General features: G+C 40.8%; 1 protein-coding gene across 1 annotated transcript in view; it reads left to right on the top strand.

The window, feature by feature from the left end:
• The window catches only part of LOC104402109 (receptor tyrosine-protein kinase erbB-4-like), a gene marked incomplete at its 5' end in the record, with an annotated part of 118,024 nt that overhangs the window by 79,586 nt on the left and 21,567 nt on the right, over nucleotides 1-16,871 (top strand). The window contains 5 exons of the mRNA XM_010009896.1: nucleotides 6,764-6,919; nucleotides 9,705-9,780; nucleotides 11,903-12,049; nucleotides 13,943-14,040; nucleotides 16,119-16,289. Coding sequence (XP_010008198.1) covers nucleotides 6,764-6,919; nucleotides 9,705-9,780; nucleotides 11,903-12,049; nucleotides 13,943-14,040; nucleotides 16,119-16,289 — 648 coding nt within the window. The remainder of the gene's footprint in view (nucleotides 1-6,763; nucleotides 6,920-9,704; nucleotides 9,781-11,902; nucleotides 12,050-13,942; nucleotides 14,041-16,118; nucleotides 16,290-16,871) is intronic.

Below are 16,871 nucleotides of genomic sequence, written 5' to 3'. Positions count from 1 at the left end.
TTCCCTTTCCTTTTGCTTTCTGACTTTGTTTTGACCTGTTATGCCTTAGCATCTTTTTAATTTTATGTCTTGGGCCATAGCTCAGCAGTGCAATAAATCAGGTTTTGGAGGGGGGGGAGCACAAGTGAGAACATGCTTAGTCAAGGGAACAGTAGATGGGAAGAAATACATTACTTTCGCATACGCTTTCCCTTGTCTACCCTTTACCAAAGAGAGAGGTATTAACTTACCCCATATAAATGGGAAATTAACTCCTAAATATCTGTAGTTATACCACAGCCCTGGATGCAGGAATGAGCCTCCCTTGCCAGCTTTAATGGAGTGGGCAGAGCTCTGGACATTTTCAGACAGCCTTGGCAGCTCACGTGGTGCATAGCACAAGGTGTGAGTCCCCAGCTCAGTCTGGCAGCTTTGCACTGTTAGCATCCTTTGCTTTGCCTCGGCTGTGCAGATGACCTCCAGTCCCAGCTCCCAAGCAGACCTACATAACAAATAACACCTCTGCAGCTGAGTCAGTGTATTTCAGAGCAGTGTCAGTTTTTCCCTCCCACAGCTATCTCTGGAGTAACAGCTACTTAGATGATGCAGGTTGCTCCTGACAACAAAGGGCACCGCGTTTTCCTTGAAAGCATATTTAGCCCCAGGTAAAATTATACTTTTTCCATGGGGTAAGTGGGAAAAAAGATGATCATTTGAGGCTTTCTGTAGTGATTCCTGTTATTAAGCTAGCCTCAAGTTATTAGGATGAAAAGAGAGCAGTCTCCAAGGCTGGGGATTAATGTCTGTGAGATTTGAGTTGGACTTGAAATATTCTTCCTTCTCGTACCCGTTTGATGAGTCTGCCATGTGTGCTGGCTTTGGTGGGTGGAAGGCAGGCTGCTCTTCGTTTCTGCATGGGATAACATCAACATTCCCTCTATTTAGGGAGATAATGTTTATTATAGACTACAGGAAAAAGTCCTACTGAAAAAAAAAGAGGATTATCTGCTGTCTGCTGAGGCAGGTGAAGGTTTTTGTACTTTCTTTTTAACTTGAATTGTGTTGCAAAATGATGTCTTGCATCATGCAAAGACATATGTATATACTTCAGTTAGTGACTCAACACACTTCAGTTCACCTCTGGTAATTATTCCAAAGGGACTTTGGATTTAATAACTTGCATACCTGTTTAAATCTATCCTGAATAATAAATACCTTTTTTTCCTGGAAATGAGGTACAGGCACCTAATGGGAAGAGCTTTCAGACAAGGCTCATGCAGTTCCAAGAGTTGAACATACCTGAATGACAGCTGCCACCCATGAAACAAACACAGAAGCATCCTCAGTGGGGAGGTGGGACTCTGAACAGTTCAGTAAAGTGAATGCAGCTCTTACACTCTGAGCTGTACAAATGGAGGCTGTGCTCAGAAACCGCCCTAGGAACTGGGAGACAAATGACAGCAACAGAAAATAACACTGGTAGTAAAGTCAGAAAACAGCAAATTATGACCATGTCTTAAAGGCAGGAGATCTCAGGGGACAAACCTGTAACTTCCCAGAAAAGCTTCATTTTGCTTTTTTAAAAAAATCCCTTTTTTATATCTGCCCCCAGCCCACCTTTAGATGTCTGCAGCTCTGGAAGCCCTAATACTTTATGAGCCTAATTTGATACTTTCTATTGCGATTCAGTGCTCGGAAGGATCAGAAAGGTGTCCCATCTCCCTGTCTTCTCTCCTCCCATGGATTTTTGACACAAAATCTCCTTTCCACTGTCCCATTTCAGCTTGTTGCCACCACATGTTATCTCATGATGAGGCATGAGCCTACCTGACCATGCCTGAACTGCCCATACCTAATCTGTCTTTCTACAGTCCCAGAGACTTCACAAACACTTCACAATAAAATTTGGAAAGACTTTCTTCTTTTATAGCTCTTAATGACTAACTTGGTCTATTCAACAAGGTAATTTTTGTTCTCTGTTATTTTTAAGCCAGCTCTGAGAGTGAACTGATGGGTTGAGAGCAGGATTCACCTCAGCGAGTAGAACTGCTGATTTTCTTTTCACCCTGGCTATTACACAGAAAACTATCGAGGCTGAAAAGTGACAGGCAGGAAATTTTTCCTGGTGTTAAGCTCCTAGTGGCCACTTACATCTTTCCTGTCCACCTCCCCTCTTTGAACATAGCCATCTTGGCTTATTATTCTACCCCTCAGCACTGCTATTAGTTTCCTTGGTGCTGTTGCAAGCATTGTGTGAAATGTATAAACATGTGGGCAGGGCAGGTTAGTAATTGTGTAGGCAAGAATAAAAGACCTTTAACACTAGTTGAAGCCTGGCAAGGGCATTTGTGTCTACTTCTGAAAGGAGAATTTACACGCTCACAGTTACATATCATGCGGGTAGAAGGGATCCAGGCTACAGGCAGTTTTACTGCTATGTACGTCTAAATAAAGCTCCATATAGCACAGCTATAGTGACTCTGGTACTAGGTGAGGATAAGAGGCCAGTTGTGAAAAATGAAGTGGTATTTCTTACTCATCCTGAAGTTCCAAAGGGACTTCCTCAACTGGTCTGTGTTCTAGCTGTTTGCAATGGCTGTTTGACTTCTTGATAGTATTAGGCACTGATTTGGAGTGATGTTATGCTAAGGGATCCTAGCAGTAACTGCATTTCTGCTGACATTCTCTGTGAGGAGACCTCTGTCATAACTATGATGAGGAAGTATCAGTGACAGGTAGGTCATGCCTGATTCTTGTGTTTGTGTGAGATGAATCTGGGTTCAGAGATAATGGGACAACTGATCATTAATGGCTTAATGTTGAACTTTTTCCTCTTGAAGGTTTCAGCATAAAAGTCTCACCCTGTTGTGAATGTTCTAATACATATATTAAAGTATGGAGTTTCTTATGATCTGGCCATTTTATACTTTGATAATTATATGGCATTTGCATAGCTCTAATTTGGACAGTTCCTGAAGGGCACTTCATTTCCCCAGCCTCACAGATCACACCACAAATGGCACAGCATAGTGTCTTTTGGATTGGACTTTCAAGTTTCCTTTTTACAAACAGATCTTTTTCCATTGTCACAGTCTAGGGTCACTTGTAGTTTTGCCTTGTAACTTATAAATTGCCCTGTTGGTACTTGATCATGGGCCTGTTGGGTGCTGATGGCACCAGCTGTGTAATGGAGAGAGGAGGGGTTTTTGTTATCATTCTTCTGTGTCATGTAAAAAGATTAGAGATGAACATAGAGCACTTTTCCTGCCAGGTTCAAAAATGCCTTCAAATGATGATTCTTGGCATAGGATATGTTTAGACAGTACTGCTGCAGTGACGAGTGTAGGATTCCTGGTTTTAGACTGGTTTCAGTCTGCTTCTATTATCTCATTTATTGAAAATATATACATATATATATGCCTTTTCACTTATACTTCCACTGTCCATTTTTAAAACTTGTTGGTATAGTATCAGGAAAATCAAATATGTTTACACTGGGTATTCCAAAGAGGGTTTGCATCTCTGCACATCATGGACCTGCAGAGGTTTTTGTAGCTGTAAACCCTACGTGGGTTGTTTCTAGCTTTGCAGATAATACAGGTGGGAAAAAAAAAACCAAGAAGCTTGTTTGACAGAGGTGAAGTAAACTCTAAGTGCAACAGTACACAAACAGCTATTTCTACCCTTTCTGGGTGAAAAAGAAATCCAAGTGTGGTATTGGTTAGGAGCAGTATTGAGGTTGGTGATGATTCATCTTTCAAGTTTGTAAGAAAATGAGGTTAGATTGAATAAAATTTAGTCTTATTAAGATGATATTAAATAATAACACAAGATTGAAATGAATGAGTAGAATAAACAGTGAAACATCCTGCAGTGTTAGCCTACATGTTTAAAAAATGCTTGGAAATTAAATATGTAGACAAGGTAAATAAGACCAAGGAGGCACGATTGAAGGTTTGATTGTTTAACTCTTTCAGTGAAGGATGTTTCTGGATTCCTTGCCATCCATCTATCATTAGCTAAAGACAGGAGGCTAAAGCATTGGTACAGATCATCTGTTTTGATTTCAATGAGATAGAAACTCTGTTTCTTCATTTCTGCCCAAAGAAATCTGCAATATCATAGTATCATTTTAGTGCTGGTAGGTGGAAATGAATCTATTAAAACCGACTGTTTTATTTGGGCCAAATCCATTCTGATGTTAACAGAATTGTACCATCAAATCCTCTGGTTTCTTGCATTCTCATCAGATTGTGCATACAAATGTCTGTTTACAGATTTGGACCTTTCTTTTCTCCCTGCCTGATTCTGAAGTATTGAGAATTTTGACCAAGGATATTGGAAGTTAAATCTATGATGTTTTTCTGTTCATTCTAAATATTTGGGATATTTCCTAAGCTAAGTAGAAATGAAGTGTCAGCAGCACCTTGAGACTTTTTGTTCAGGGAGGAGCTCTTTTGCAGGGAAGATGCAAGACTAAAGAGAGGTGCTTAATGCCATGGAAAGTGGAAGAAGAGATTGTGAGCTGCAGGAGAGAAGTGTTTGAGGGAAGCACAAGGGTGCCTGTCTGTTTGCACATGACTGCAGCCTTGACTTCAAGGGCAGCACTTTCAGAAAATGCAAAGACCTGGTATCATTTTAGATATGTGAGAGATGACCCTGAAGATTAGAATTACTTTAAGTTCAGCAAATTGAGGGCCAGAGGCTGCTCCACAAAGCCTGCAAAGCCCTGTGTACCTGCATGCACTGTTCAGCCCAACACAGCACGAGCATGGTGCTCTCTCAGCAGCTTTCTGAAGCATGTCCAGACTGGTTGGTTGACACCTACCTGCACGCATCTCAGCAGACTGGCTGCAAGATCCCCAGGTGAAAGGGAGGGACATGAGACTGGGAGATTGCTGTAGTCCTCCGGTTTCCCAGAGCAATGTTAACACTGCCTGGAAGACCTTTCTGGTTATGGTTCAGTATTAGAGATGTGAAACAGGATTTACATGAATTCCTAACCTGAATTTTACAGGGCCATTGTTGTGGTTGTTTTTCATCCATTACACAGTGTCATTGCTATTGATTGCGTTGTCTTTTTCTGCTTGGATTTCTTCAGATGGCACTTGTGCTAAGTCATGGTGCTTCTGATTTCATGGTGCGTTTGTTGTGTGATTCATGATTGTTTGAGCTGTGAGATTTATTTGTCCTTTTTCTACAGGTTTTAATTTGGTGTAAAAAATAAAATGCTTGCAAAGAATTACAGTTCTGATGTTCTACAGCTACAAGTATTGATTTGCAATTGGCAAGAGGGTGTGTTTGCTTCAACTAGCAGTGTTCTTAACAAAGAATTCCATTTTCTTTATGCCAGAGTCCCTCTGTCCCCTTTCAAACCACTTTCATGTTGACTGCAGCAAAGCCTACCACATCAACAATGAAATAGTGCTTATGCCAAATGTTCTCCCACAGATTTTCAAACCTTTTAGCAGTTTTTGCACTGATTTTTTTCACCTAAAAGTCTCAGCAGTTCAGAGCTCCACTTGATGCTTTTTGTAAAGACATCCACTTTCTGTCAAGAAAGGGCTACATTCCATCCCAGTGACTATGAGTGCCCATATGAATTGTCCTGGTATGTATGGGCATAGGTACATGTGAGCTTCTTATGCTGTGAAAGGGAATAAAATCCAGCCCATGAGACTGACTAATCTGGTTATTTTAATCACTCCCTGTGACTCTATGAATTATCATCTGTGTTATGGAATAATATGATCTCTTCAGTATTCAGCAATGACTTTTAAAAAATTACCATATATAATATGCAGAGGTAATATATGAACAGATATACCTTAAGGGTAATTATCAAGTGTGTAATTTCATCTGTAGGTTCTTATAATGATGGTTATGTCATAAATTCCTTTTAACGAAATTACAGGCTTGTAATCCTGCCTGACTATCCTTCATGTGTCATATAATTAATAAGGCCAAGCTTTGGTGTTCATCTCAGTGTCACAAGGCATCATGTAAACTTCCATACTGATGGTTAGGCTCTCATCAGAGTAAGAATAAGGTTAAGCCCAGGCAGCTTGAGTATTTGTTACCTTATCTTTAAAGGCAGCTGGATGGGCTTGTTAACAAAAGTGCTTCTAACAGAATATCTATGCTCATGAAAAAAAAATGGCCATTGATCTAGTGTCTTCTTATAACACTACATGCAAAACTTTAAAGGAGTGAAAAGGCAAGTGGGTTGCAGAACTTGGAATAAAGAAGTGTTTTCCTTCTAATCCACTGAGGGTAGTGAAAATTTGTGTCCAACTTAAAAGCATTTGGAGATGGATAAGAAAACTCATCCTGAATTGCAGACACTTGCCTGGAATATAGCAGAGCTGGGATTGTTTCTCAGTCTGGCCTAATTTCTGTGGAGCTCTGCCTGAATTGATTATTTTTTATGGTCTTAAGATTTCCTGTCTGAAAAAATTAAGAGCAGTAATGTTTCTTTTCTTTGTCTCACATTTTCAGATTTTAAAATTGCTGGCGCAAAGGAGATATCTGTGTGGGGTTTTGTTGCTTGTTTTCCTTTGGCAGTTACCATAGAATCTTACAGAGTCCTTCACACTGGAAGGAACCTAAAGCCTTCTAGTCCCATCTCCTGCTCAGAGCAAGGGCAGTGTTGAACTTCTGCCCTCTAGGCCATTTTCTTATGGTGAATACTAGTAAGGGAACCAAACATTTCACATGTCACCAGTGAAAAGGAGTTCTAAAAAATCATGTAAGACTCATTATTTCACTGTTCTTTGTCCTTCAGGGAATGATGTACCTGGAAGAGAGGAGACTTGTCCATCGGGACTTGGCAGCCCGTAATGTCCTGGTGAAATCGCCAAACCATGTGAAGATCACTGACTTCGGCTTGGCCAGGCTTTTGGAAGGGGATGAAAAGGAGTACAATGCTGATGGAGGGAAGGTGAGTACTGAACATGTCTGGAAGTAAATATATCACACTGCAACAAACCTCCTGAAGTTACTTTTCAGGGCACTGTATACCTACGGGACTATTATCTGTGTAAGAAAGTCTGTCAGTGACTTAGCAAAGCCCGGTCTGCTAGAACAACTGTGTTGTGACAGCACACATAAAAGCTGCTCATTTTTTACTCAGTGAGCTTCTCCAGGTGCCAAAATATAATTGTCTGAAGAGTTTTAACACTCAGAATTAGGTTTTGTTCATATGCTCCATTTTCAGTCTTGCTTTGAAGACTTCTGAAGTTAGTTCAGTGAGGGATGGATGTTCTAGGGCTTTCCTGCCAAGCCCCTTTCTCTGATCAGTGTGGACCTCAGTAACTTGCAGTCCCATTTTCCCAGGCAGCTAATTTTCCAGAAAACAAAAAGGGAGGCCACAGAACATGGTTGTATTTGTAGCTTATGAGAGTTTACGTATTATCAACAAAGAGCAACCTCTTCTATCACATTGGAAAAGCCTGTGAATGCTATTTCTTGAATCCAAGTTTCCAATACCAAGCTGAATGCCAGGCCACTAAAAAGCTAGCTTGAGATAATTTTGAAACCAGGCATTTTCACACATTACTTTTGAGCGTACTGCACAACATCCATATAGTGCCTCACCTCATTTCTAAGGCCTTCAGATTAATGCATTCTAAAATTCCGAAGGCTGTAAGTAAAGGCTGTAAGTACATACTGCTGCTGGCAGCTCCCTAACATCTTGAAATTCCCCATTTCAACCTGCATAAAATCCCAAGGGATTCTTCCTCTCCTGTCATTCTTTTCCTAAATGTTCAGTTTGCTTTATGGCTGCTTGCTATCTGTGTTTTTCTGTGCTCACTTCTGCCCTTGGCTGGGACAAACAGCTGCTGCCAGTGTGTGCTTTTCTCCTGGATGGGCAGCTGCCTTTGTGTGGCTGCTGACCTGGACAGGGCATGTTGTCACATGGATTACATTGGCATTTCAGTCAATGAGGTGAAGAGCTTGAAAGGAGTCACTGCTGTTTCCCATTTCTTCCCCAGTAAGGAGACTTCCTGGCAGGGGAGGTGGAATTTTGGCAGTGTTTTTCTGATTCTTCGAGTTCTCTAATGCCCCTTTCAGTAACCCCTCTGCCTCTTCCCTCCAGCAGCTGGTGAATGACAGAAAGTGAGCTGGTCCTTGCAAACCAGGTGTTAGGTGGTGTCCTGGACTTGTGAGGCCAGTCACTATGCTGGGAGTTCTGGAGCAAGATCTGCATGTCACATGTATTACTTGCCAGTTCCAGAGAAGCATCCTGTGAAATCCACACAATGTTTGCAGCTTCTAGTTGTATTGGGAGCATGCTAAGACAGATTCAGATTGGATAAAAGGAAACGCTTTTTCACCATGAGGATAACAAAGTGGTTGATCACGTTGCTCACAGAGGTGGTGTGATTTCCATCCTTAGAGGTTTTCAAGTGCAGACTGGCTAAAGCCCTGAGTAACTTGGTCTAATCTCATAGCTGAACCTGCTGTGAGCCTGAGGTTGGACTAAAGACCTTCTAAGATCACTTCCAACCTGAGTTATTCCATGATGAACGATGCAGCTTTGCTTCTTCGGCAGTTGTTCACATTTGGAACGACCCAGTGGAATTTAGTGGGAATGAAAGCGATATACTTCTGCAGAGTTTAGTGGAGGAGGATGAACTGTCTTTGCAAATGCTAAGCCAAACTTTATTAAAGAGTGCTATTTTTGCCAGAACTGTATAGGTTATCTTCATTAGTCAACTTCATGGAAGGTATTTTCATAAGGGTTTGAATGAAGACACATCCTCTGCTTTTACACCCACCATCTGTTCAGATTCTGTGTGCACTTACGTATCTCTTTGGTTTATTACAGTACATTTTCCATAGTTCCAAATTAGAGGCAACCCATACAAGTCCATGCCAGGTAAAAATCTGTCAAGTTTCTGTCCATTAGAAGTGAATGGACTGCAAGACTGTTCCTCACAGGCACAGCTCAGGAGTAGGAAACATCATGAATCTCATTTTGACACAAACTCAGAAGGGCAGACCCTTATGCCAAACCTAGCTTTGTGTTTGCCTACACACACTGCTCTGTCAGAAGAGATGAGCTCCTCCCAGGGGTGATTCACAGCCGGAGGCTAACCTGGGACTTCTTACACGAACACCTTCCCTCGCTGCAGTAATGACATGGAGAACTGGGAGAGCTGAGTTCCTAACGAATATTAGGAGTTAGAAATGAAGCACTGTAAATTGTCCCCATTGCCTGTTTACCCTGATGATGATTATGTGGACTGTGAAGTATTATGAACGCTGTGTTATTAGCTAGCCTCATTAGAGAGCAATTGAAATAACAGTGTCTGGGTTTGCAAACTGCTGAGGCAAAAGAGCTTCTGTGTTCCACCATCTCTGCTGCTCTTTAGGTTTAGGGGAATTAGGTGTAATTTTTGTGTTGGTCCCATCTTTACACAGATAGGGTGCAAAGGTGAGTTGTTCCTTTTTTTTCCATTACATCTGAATCAGTAAAATTTGGGTGGTAGAAGAGGTAATGTGGATAACTGGATTGTGTTTCTCACCTCTGTATGTTTTATGAGGCAAAGCCCCAATTTAGAGGGCAGGAACAACCATTTCCTATGCTGGATAGTGCTGCTTTTCTTTCAGCTTGCAGTTGAAAAAGGAATTAGGGAGGAAGCTGATGTTTACATACAGGATCTCTCTGTACTGTTTTAATATTGTTATTTTAAGATTACATTTCTCTTGTCTTTCCACAGATGCCAATTAAGTGGATGGCTCTGGAGTGCATACACTACAGGAAATTTACCCATCAGAGTGATGTTTGGAGCTATGGTAAATCTTCATCTGATTACTTTAAAAAAATTGTCTCTTGGAAAGCATTAAACCAAGTTGTGTTACTGTGTTAAAGATACTCTCTTTTCCTAGTGGAGTTAATTCCAGTGCATTTGGGTTTGGTTTGGTTTTTAATGTGTAACTCTAAACAGCAATAGTTGTCTCCTGCATTACTCCCCTGCTCACTAAAATATGATGTCCCTGCTGGGATGACTGCCATAAGGCCTGGTCTGGTAGCTGTTTGGGTGATTGTTATGACACAAGAAGGCCTCTTTCAGCTTAGCTACAGATTCATAAAAATACAGCTGCAGGTCATAATTTTCTGCAGTCCTTTGAAAATCTTAACTCTAAAAGCCATGAATGTCAAAAAAACATATTCAGGCTTATGGGACTTTCTGTACCTACAGTCAGATAGAAGGGAATTTGTCGTAATACAGAGCAAATACAGCATGAGAGAGAAAAGAAAGAGACTCCAAGCTAACTAAAACAAGCATCCATTTAATTTCACAGATAACCTGGGAATTGGTTAGATCGGTTAGCTCATGGAGACTCCACACACCCTAAAAACAAGTCACATTTGAGAACTGAGATGTTCATTTAACATTGGTAATTGTTATGCAGACAAGCTATTGTGCCACATCTGCTGGGCTGTCTGCCTGCTTATCCAGTATAGATATTACTAATAACTCATGTATACCTTTATAAGTGGAATTTTTCAGCAGTATCTAGGGCTATGGACTCCTATTCACATTTCCTGTTGCCATATAATTTTGAAACAAGAAGGTGTACAATTCTATTCATTACTCACTTTTACCTGTGGGTAGCAGCAAAAGACACTGCTGTGACTGGTTAGCTGCTGCCTTCTATTCAGCTGAGAAAAATATATGCAAATTAAATCAATCATGTAAAGCTGCTCTTTCTCCTCAAATTCTATATGCCCTATATCACTTAGGAAAAAATACAACCCCCCCCTTATGAAATTCATTTGAAGTGCAGGAAGCCCAGATTATCTATAGTCAGAAAGGAGAAGACAAAAACAATTGACAAGTTATAGTTATTGAATATCTTTGTTATTTTATACTGGTGTGCTGGCACAGCACTTTTGCCCAGGGAAGTGACTGAGTCCCCATCCCTGAAGGTATTTACAAGATACATAGATGTGGCACTTGGGGACATGGTTTAGTGGTGGAGTTAGCAGTGCTGGGTTAATAGTTGGACTTATTGCTCGTAAAGTTCTTTACCAACCTAAATGATCCTATGATTCTATGCATATCAACAAAGAGGTGAATGAGGGTGAAATAAATATGTGGTTTATATATATGGTAATTTTGCCCATCACCTTTCACATTAGCATGACAGCTGGCAAAATAAGGTTACTGATCTGGAGGTGTGTTTAAAATGACCTTTGCAATAAAAATAGAAGTTAAAGAAACTGGTGTGAGAGCAGTATTTTCAATAGTGAAGATTTTGTTTGGGGACAAATTCTGTTACTTACGATATATTGTCTTTATTTCCAGCTCTGATGCCAAAACAAATCCTATGGCTATTTAAAAAGAGAAACCTGGCTTTGTAGCACAGCATTATCATAAATCCAAATCCGCCAGGTGATTTAAGGAAAAAAGTAATACAAGAGGCTGTGGATGACTTACAAGGCAAAGGCAATGACATAATGTTACTCTGTGCTGTACCTTTGTGGAAAATCAATGCTCTAAGTTAGAGAACATCTGCACTTTTTACCGTTAAGATAATAGAGTACATCAGCCCTTCATTTTCCCTTTTGATATGATAAAAGAGCACAGTGCATTCTTTTGTTATTGTATCCATTTACTTTACCACCATTTATTTGTCTTGGACCTTCCTCTTGTGCGTCAGATCTATCACGCTGCTTGTTACACCAATAAAAATGGGTGGAGTTGCTTTTGAAGATTAACATGAAGTGCTGTTTCACCATTTTCTGTAGCTTTTTAAATGGGAGACCAGACTTCAGTGTTTTTACAGGCACTGGTAATGAAGAAGAGATTGCAGTCCAGAACTGGGCCAGAATACTGTGCTGTAAGAAATTGCAAAGGAATCTGAGTGGTATGACCTGAAACATTAACACTCACTCTTCTTTTCTGTCTAGGAGTCACTATCTGGGAGCTTATGACCTTTGGTGGGAAGCCATACGATGGAATCCCAACTCGGGAGATCCCTGACCTCTTGGAAAAGGGAGAGCGGTTGCCCCAACCTCCAATCTGCACTATTGATGTTTATATGGTGATGGTGAAATGTAAGTACTTGTCACTTTTAACATTCCTGTGCTCTGTGCAAGAGGGACGCTGGTGTAGAACATTTGCATCTATGGTCTCTGATAGTGCTGGGTAGTAGGGCAGGCTGCTTCAAAACAAAAGCTTCCCAAGATACTGTACATTCCATTCAAATACTGTACACACATTTTTCACAATTGCAAAAGATAATAATTTAGCCACCAAGGGTTGAGTTAGCTCAGCTTCTTATTACTGTCAGATTGTATCTCATATTCTTGCTGTGAAGTCAAAATGGTATGATTGTTATTGTAAACCATTGTCATTTCCATGACAATTGATTGTGATGTTAAAAAAGATAGTATTAAACATAATTATGGTACATGGATACCCAGCCAGTGAAGGTTATGAAGAGAAATGCTGGTTCCAAATATTGAGAAAAGAAAACATGAATGTTTTACTGTTAGTAACAAGAATGATGATTGCAATAGTAACAATAAAAAGTAAAATTAATACAGGCAATGCTGCAGAGAGGATATTTTTAATCATTCTTAGTCCAGTATAATAATTTATGAATATTTTTACTTCAGCAAAAAAAGTATCTGTACATGCCCTTTTATCTCCAAGATACCCACACACGTGACAGTATCCTCCAAGGCTATGCTTCTAATTTAAAAAGAATTGGAAACATCTCTCTGGTGTTTCTGGCTTAGTTTAGGAGAGATTAACATAGAGACATCTCATCCATCTTATATAGTCCTTTCCCTTTTTTGTATACAAAACCACTGGAAGAAAAAAATAGTAGAGGTAAATAACATATCTTCAGAAAACAGTGGTACTGTGCATGCAGGTAATTGTCTGAATAGTGCAAGGGGTTCATGCTGGTTGAGTGCAAAAACATTCCATCTGATAGGATTTCTAATGAGTATGAAGTGGATCTCAGTGGACAAAAGGAAGTCCTAGTAGCTGGGTTATTGTAGAAGATGGAAAGTTACACCTAGGTGTACATACTTAGTCCTCTGTTTGTGTGAAATTCTTTTTAAGCTGTACTAGGGTTGTTTTTCCTGTGTTGGTCAATTCTTCAGTTAAACAGCATGAAGGAGATAAGGCCTGTTTCATTTAGCCTCTCTGGCAAATGAGAGCATGTTCTTGGGAAGCTGCTGATAGGATCTTCCATTAGAAAAAGCTGACACTGAGATAAACTAGTTGCTGGTGGTAACTACCTATATTACTTCCTTGTTTTGCAGTGTTAGCAGGGTTTGAGAATGTTCTTAATGAATAACATTACATTACACTTAGAGAGTGAAGGACACAAGAATCACCCTTACTCAATTAAAATAGCATGTAATCCCTTGTGTGAAGTCTGTGTTAGTGATGCAGACACATGAGTTGCAGAACTACCTGAAAGGTGGAGGTGAGGTCAGTCATCCTGCAGAGCTCTTGAACAGCTCTTTTTAATCTAAGTCATAGTGGAACAGTAGGTCAATAAAAGTAAAATTGTATTCAGTAGTAACTCTGTAATAAGCCTACTAGACTCAGATGAGATGATATTCATTATATTAGAGGTTGGACACATCCATAATAAGACACAGTCAGAGCTGACAAACAAATGGGCAACATAAACACAGAAGGCATTGTTAGTGTCTCTCTTTTGGGAGTGGGGAACAGGAGCTCAGCGCAAAGAAGAAATCCATGCAGCGTTGAATAGTCTAGTCTCCTCTGGCCAAGACCAGATGTTTTCTGTTTCAGATGCATCACACAGTTCTAGCTTTCCATTCTTCTGGGCTCTTTGTTGCAACTTTTCTTTGGGCCAAAGCTATTAAAGACATCAAGGACTTCAAACCTGTATGTTTTTAAAAACTGAATTATTTCTTCCCTTGACAGTTAATTGTTTTCTTTGTCATCTCATCTGTCCCCAGGCTGGATGATTGATGCTGACAGTCGGCCAAAATTCAAGGAGCTGGCTGCTGAATTCTCTAGGATGGCTCGAGACCCTCAGCGATACCTCGTCATTCAGGTAAGCAACTCTGCAACATCAGAGGAATTCAACAAGAATTCTGTCTGCCAAACCTGACTGTTACGGGAGTTGCCTTTGTATCTCTTAAGTTCAAGGTGGACCTACTTCAGACCAAGGACTTGCTTGGTTCTACAGTTGCTTAGGCTGACTCTCAGGGGATTATCCTGAAGAAACTCTTTGCTGCACTGCTGAGATCATAAGAAAGTTTCTTCTTATAGCCTAAATGTAAGGGTTTCTCAGAAGACAGGGAGTTGTGTCACACTGGTACTTGTCATGCTAGAGAGGGACTTCCCTCTGGTCCTCTTTAGGCTGTGTAGACTCTGTAGTGCTTCACAAGTGGCAATACCAATACAGCCATATCTGCTGACTGCACCTGGCTGGAGCTGTGTATGCCCTGAGTACGGCCACATGTGGAAATTTTTGTCCTTTCACTCTGACATTCTACAAAAGCCTAGAGTCATGTATGTGTTTATTACAACTCAGACTCAAGCCACAGAAATTAAGTCCATCTTTTTGGTAAGGTTCTTGGATGGTCCCAGTTTCTGAACAGTTCAAACAAAAACGAAAAATTGAAACAAGGTGATGATGAAACACCAGACATCAAAGCATGGAAATAAGTTGATTCAGGTAATGATACTCACATGTTATATTTCATGTTATATCTGCTCCACATCATGAACTTAGAGCAGAGATGCATCCAGCTGGTCCTTAGCTTCACACTGACATAAGAATTCCTAGCTGAAGAGCCTCCAGAAGTACAGTCACTGCCATTTCATGTCTCCTGATTGCTTAGGGTCTAGTGCTAGTCTCAATGTGCGGTGTGTCATTTCCCATCATGCTAACCTACTCATGATGTATTACTGCACAGTGTGAGTATACACTGCTCACCTTCAACTTGAGGTGAAGTAAAATAGGTTTGAAAAGTAAAATAGTAGTCAAGAGGATTTATGGTGCTGAAGGTGGAATTTCTCTTGCAGTATTCCCCACTGTGTTAAATCGTAAATTCACCTCATACAAGTGATTCTGGAAAAATCAGTCAGATTAAACTACTTAGATAGTACATGTTTCCCTATTCCAAATACCTCTTCCCTCCCTTTCTCTCCCCTGCCCTTCCCTCCTCTGTTGTATACCCTGGTGGGTTATTTCATCCCATGACACTTCTCCAGTGATCCCTGCAGATGATACAGGCCATGTGTTTCCTGAGGAGAAACCAAGGTAACTTCATTGCACTGGTATCTCTGACTCGTGACTCCCCATTCCCCCCAGGTGCAATCAAGAATGACAAGCTTGATGTTGAGCTTTTGAACTGGTCTGTATGAACCCCCTAGCACAACTATCATTCCCTGATGGATTCTACATGTGACATTAACAGTTCTTGCAGAGTGGGAGGCCATTCTTCAGCCATGCAGTTAACTTTAGCATCATTTCTGTGGGCTGTTATGTGTCTGGGGCATGGGCTGCCTTTTGTGATCTTTTGTAGCACCAGGCAAAGTGCAGCCCTGATTTGCCTCTCCAGCTTGTAGATGCTATTTCAATAAAAACACATATCAAGGTTGTTGCTGTTGTTCCCTGGTTTGATTTTTATTGCTTTCAGCTCTGTTACATTCTGTAGAACTTTCCATACGGATGAGAGGGAAATTTAGCCTCTAAGTCCCTAAAAATACAAATGAAAACGAAGCAAATGTCCAGACACAGCAGTTTCCATGTTATTTCCCCTCTCTCCATGTAAGCCCAAATAGCTGAGATATTTCAGAAAACACATCAGGCCTTGACAGAACTTGGGTCAGAAACTGAGCTTGCATGGGGAAAAGAGAGAAGAAAGAATAAAAGCTTGATCACAAGAATGCAAAAAAAAATGGCTGGGCTTGATTTATGCACTTATTCCCTTTCTGTCATCATATTTCCAGTAAAAAAAAAAAATCAAAACAAATGGTGTGGCTCTGGAGCTTTAGAACAAACAAAGCTCCATGTGTGGTCCCTGCAGCCTGGCTGCCAGGGCATGAAGAAGGCTGAAGTTCCCTCTTTAGGAAATTAATTCATCTTTTGACCATTTTCCTCTCCCACTACAACCTGTTTAGGGAGATGACCGTATGAAGCTCCCAAGCCCAAATGACAGCAAGTTCTTCCAAAACCTTCTCGATGAGGAAGACCTGGAAGATATGATGGATGCTGAAGAGTATCTTGTCCCTCAAGCCTTCAACATCCCTCCTCCCATCTACACCTCCAGAACAAGAATTGATTCCAACAGGGTAAGAGCAAGCTCTGTCAGAAAATACTGGTTATCTGAAAAGCAGAGGTGGAGATTTAAGTACACTAATCAAACACAGACCAGAGTTGCCTTGGGAATTACAAGCTCCCACTGTAAGGAGAGTCACTATAAAAATGTTGTCACTGGGTTCCCTGTTCATTGTAGCTCAGTGAATTCTAAATGAATAGTTCAGCCTTGAGTGAACAAAGGCTGGAGTTGAGCTGCCTGTCCTGAAAGCACAGCTGAGGCTTGTGAAGTCAAGCAGTGTTGTTTCTCAGTTGCAGACCATCCTGGCCAGGAAGTGCATAGCTCTGATTCTCCCAGCCCTGCAATTCTGTTGTCTTGACAGGGTTGGCACTGATGTAACTGAGAGCAGCTGGAATATATAGATAATGCTGCTTTTGTGTCTGGAGCCAGATTTCAGACCCAGCCCCTTTTCCTGTCTGTATAAGATGCTTTCACAGCCCTCCTTCACAAGCATGTGTTTTTGCTGAGCATGTCACAGATTTTAGCATGTTGAACTTCGTAACATCCCTGTTGGGGGCAGAAATGCTGGTCATTTTACAGGGGAGCTGAGGTGCAG

This window comes from Nestor notabilis, unplaced genomic scaffold (assembly GCF_000696875.1).
Source record: "Nestor notabilis isolate BGI_N333 unplaced genomic scaffold, ASM69687v1 scaffold8062, whole genome shotgun sequence".
Taxonomy (NCBI): Eukaryota; Metazoa; Chordata; class Aves; order Psittaciformes; family Psittacidae; genus Nestor; species Nestor notabilis.
The sequence above is the reverse complement of the archived record's forward strand: the minus strand, read 5'-3'. Positions and strand labels throughout refer to the sequence as shown.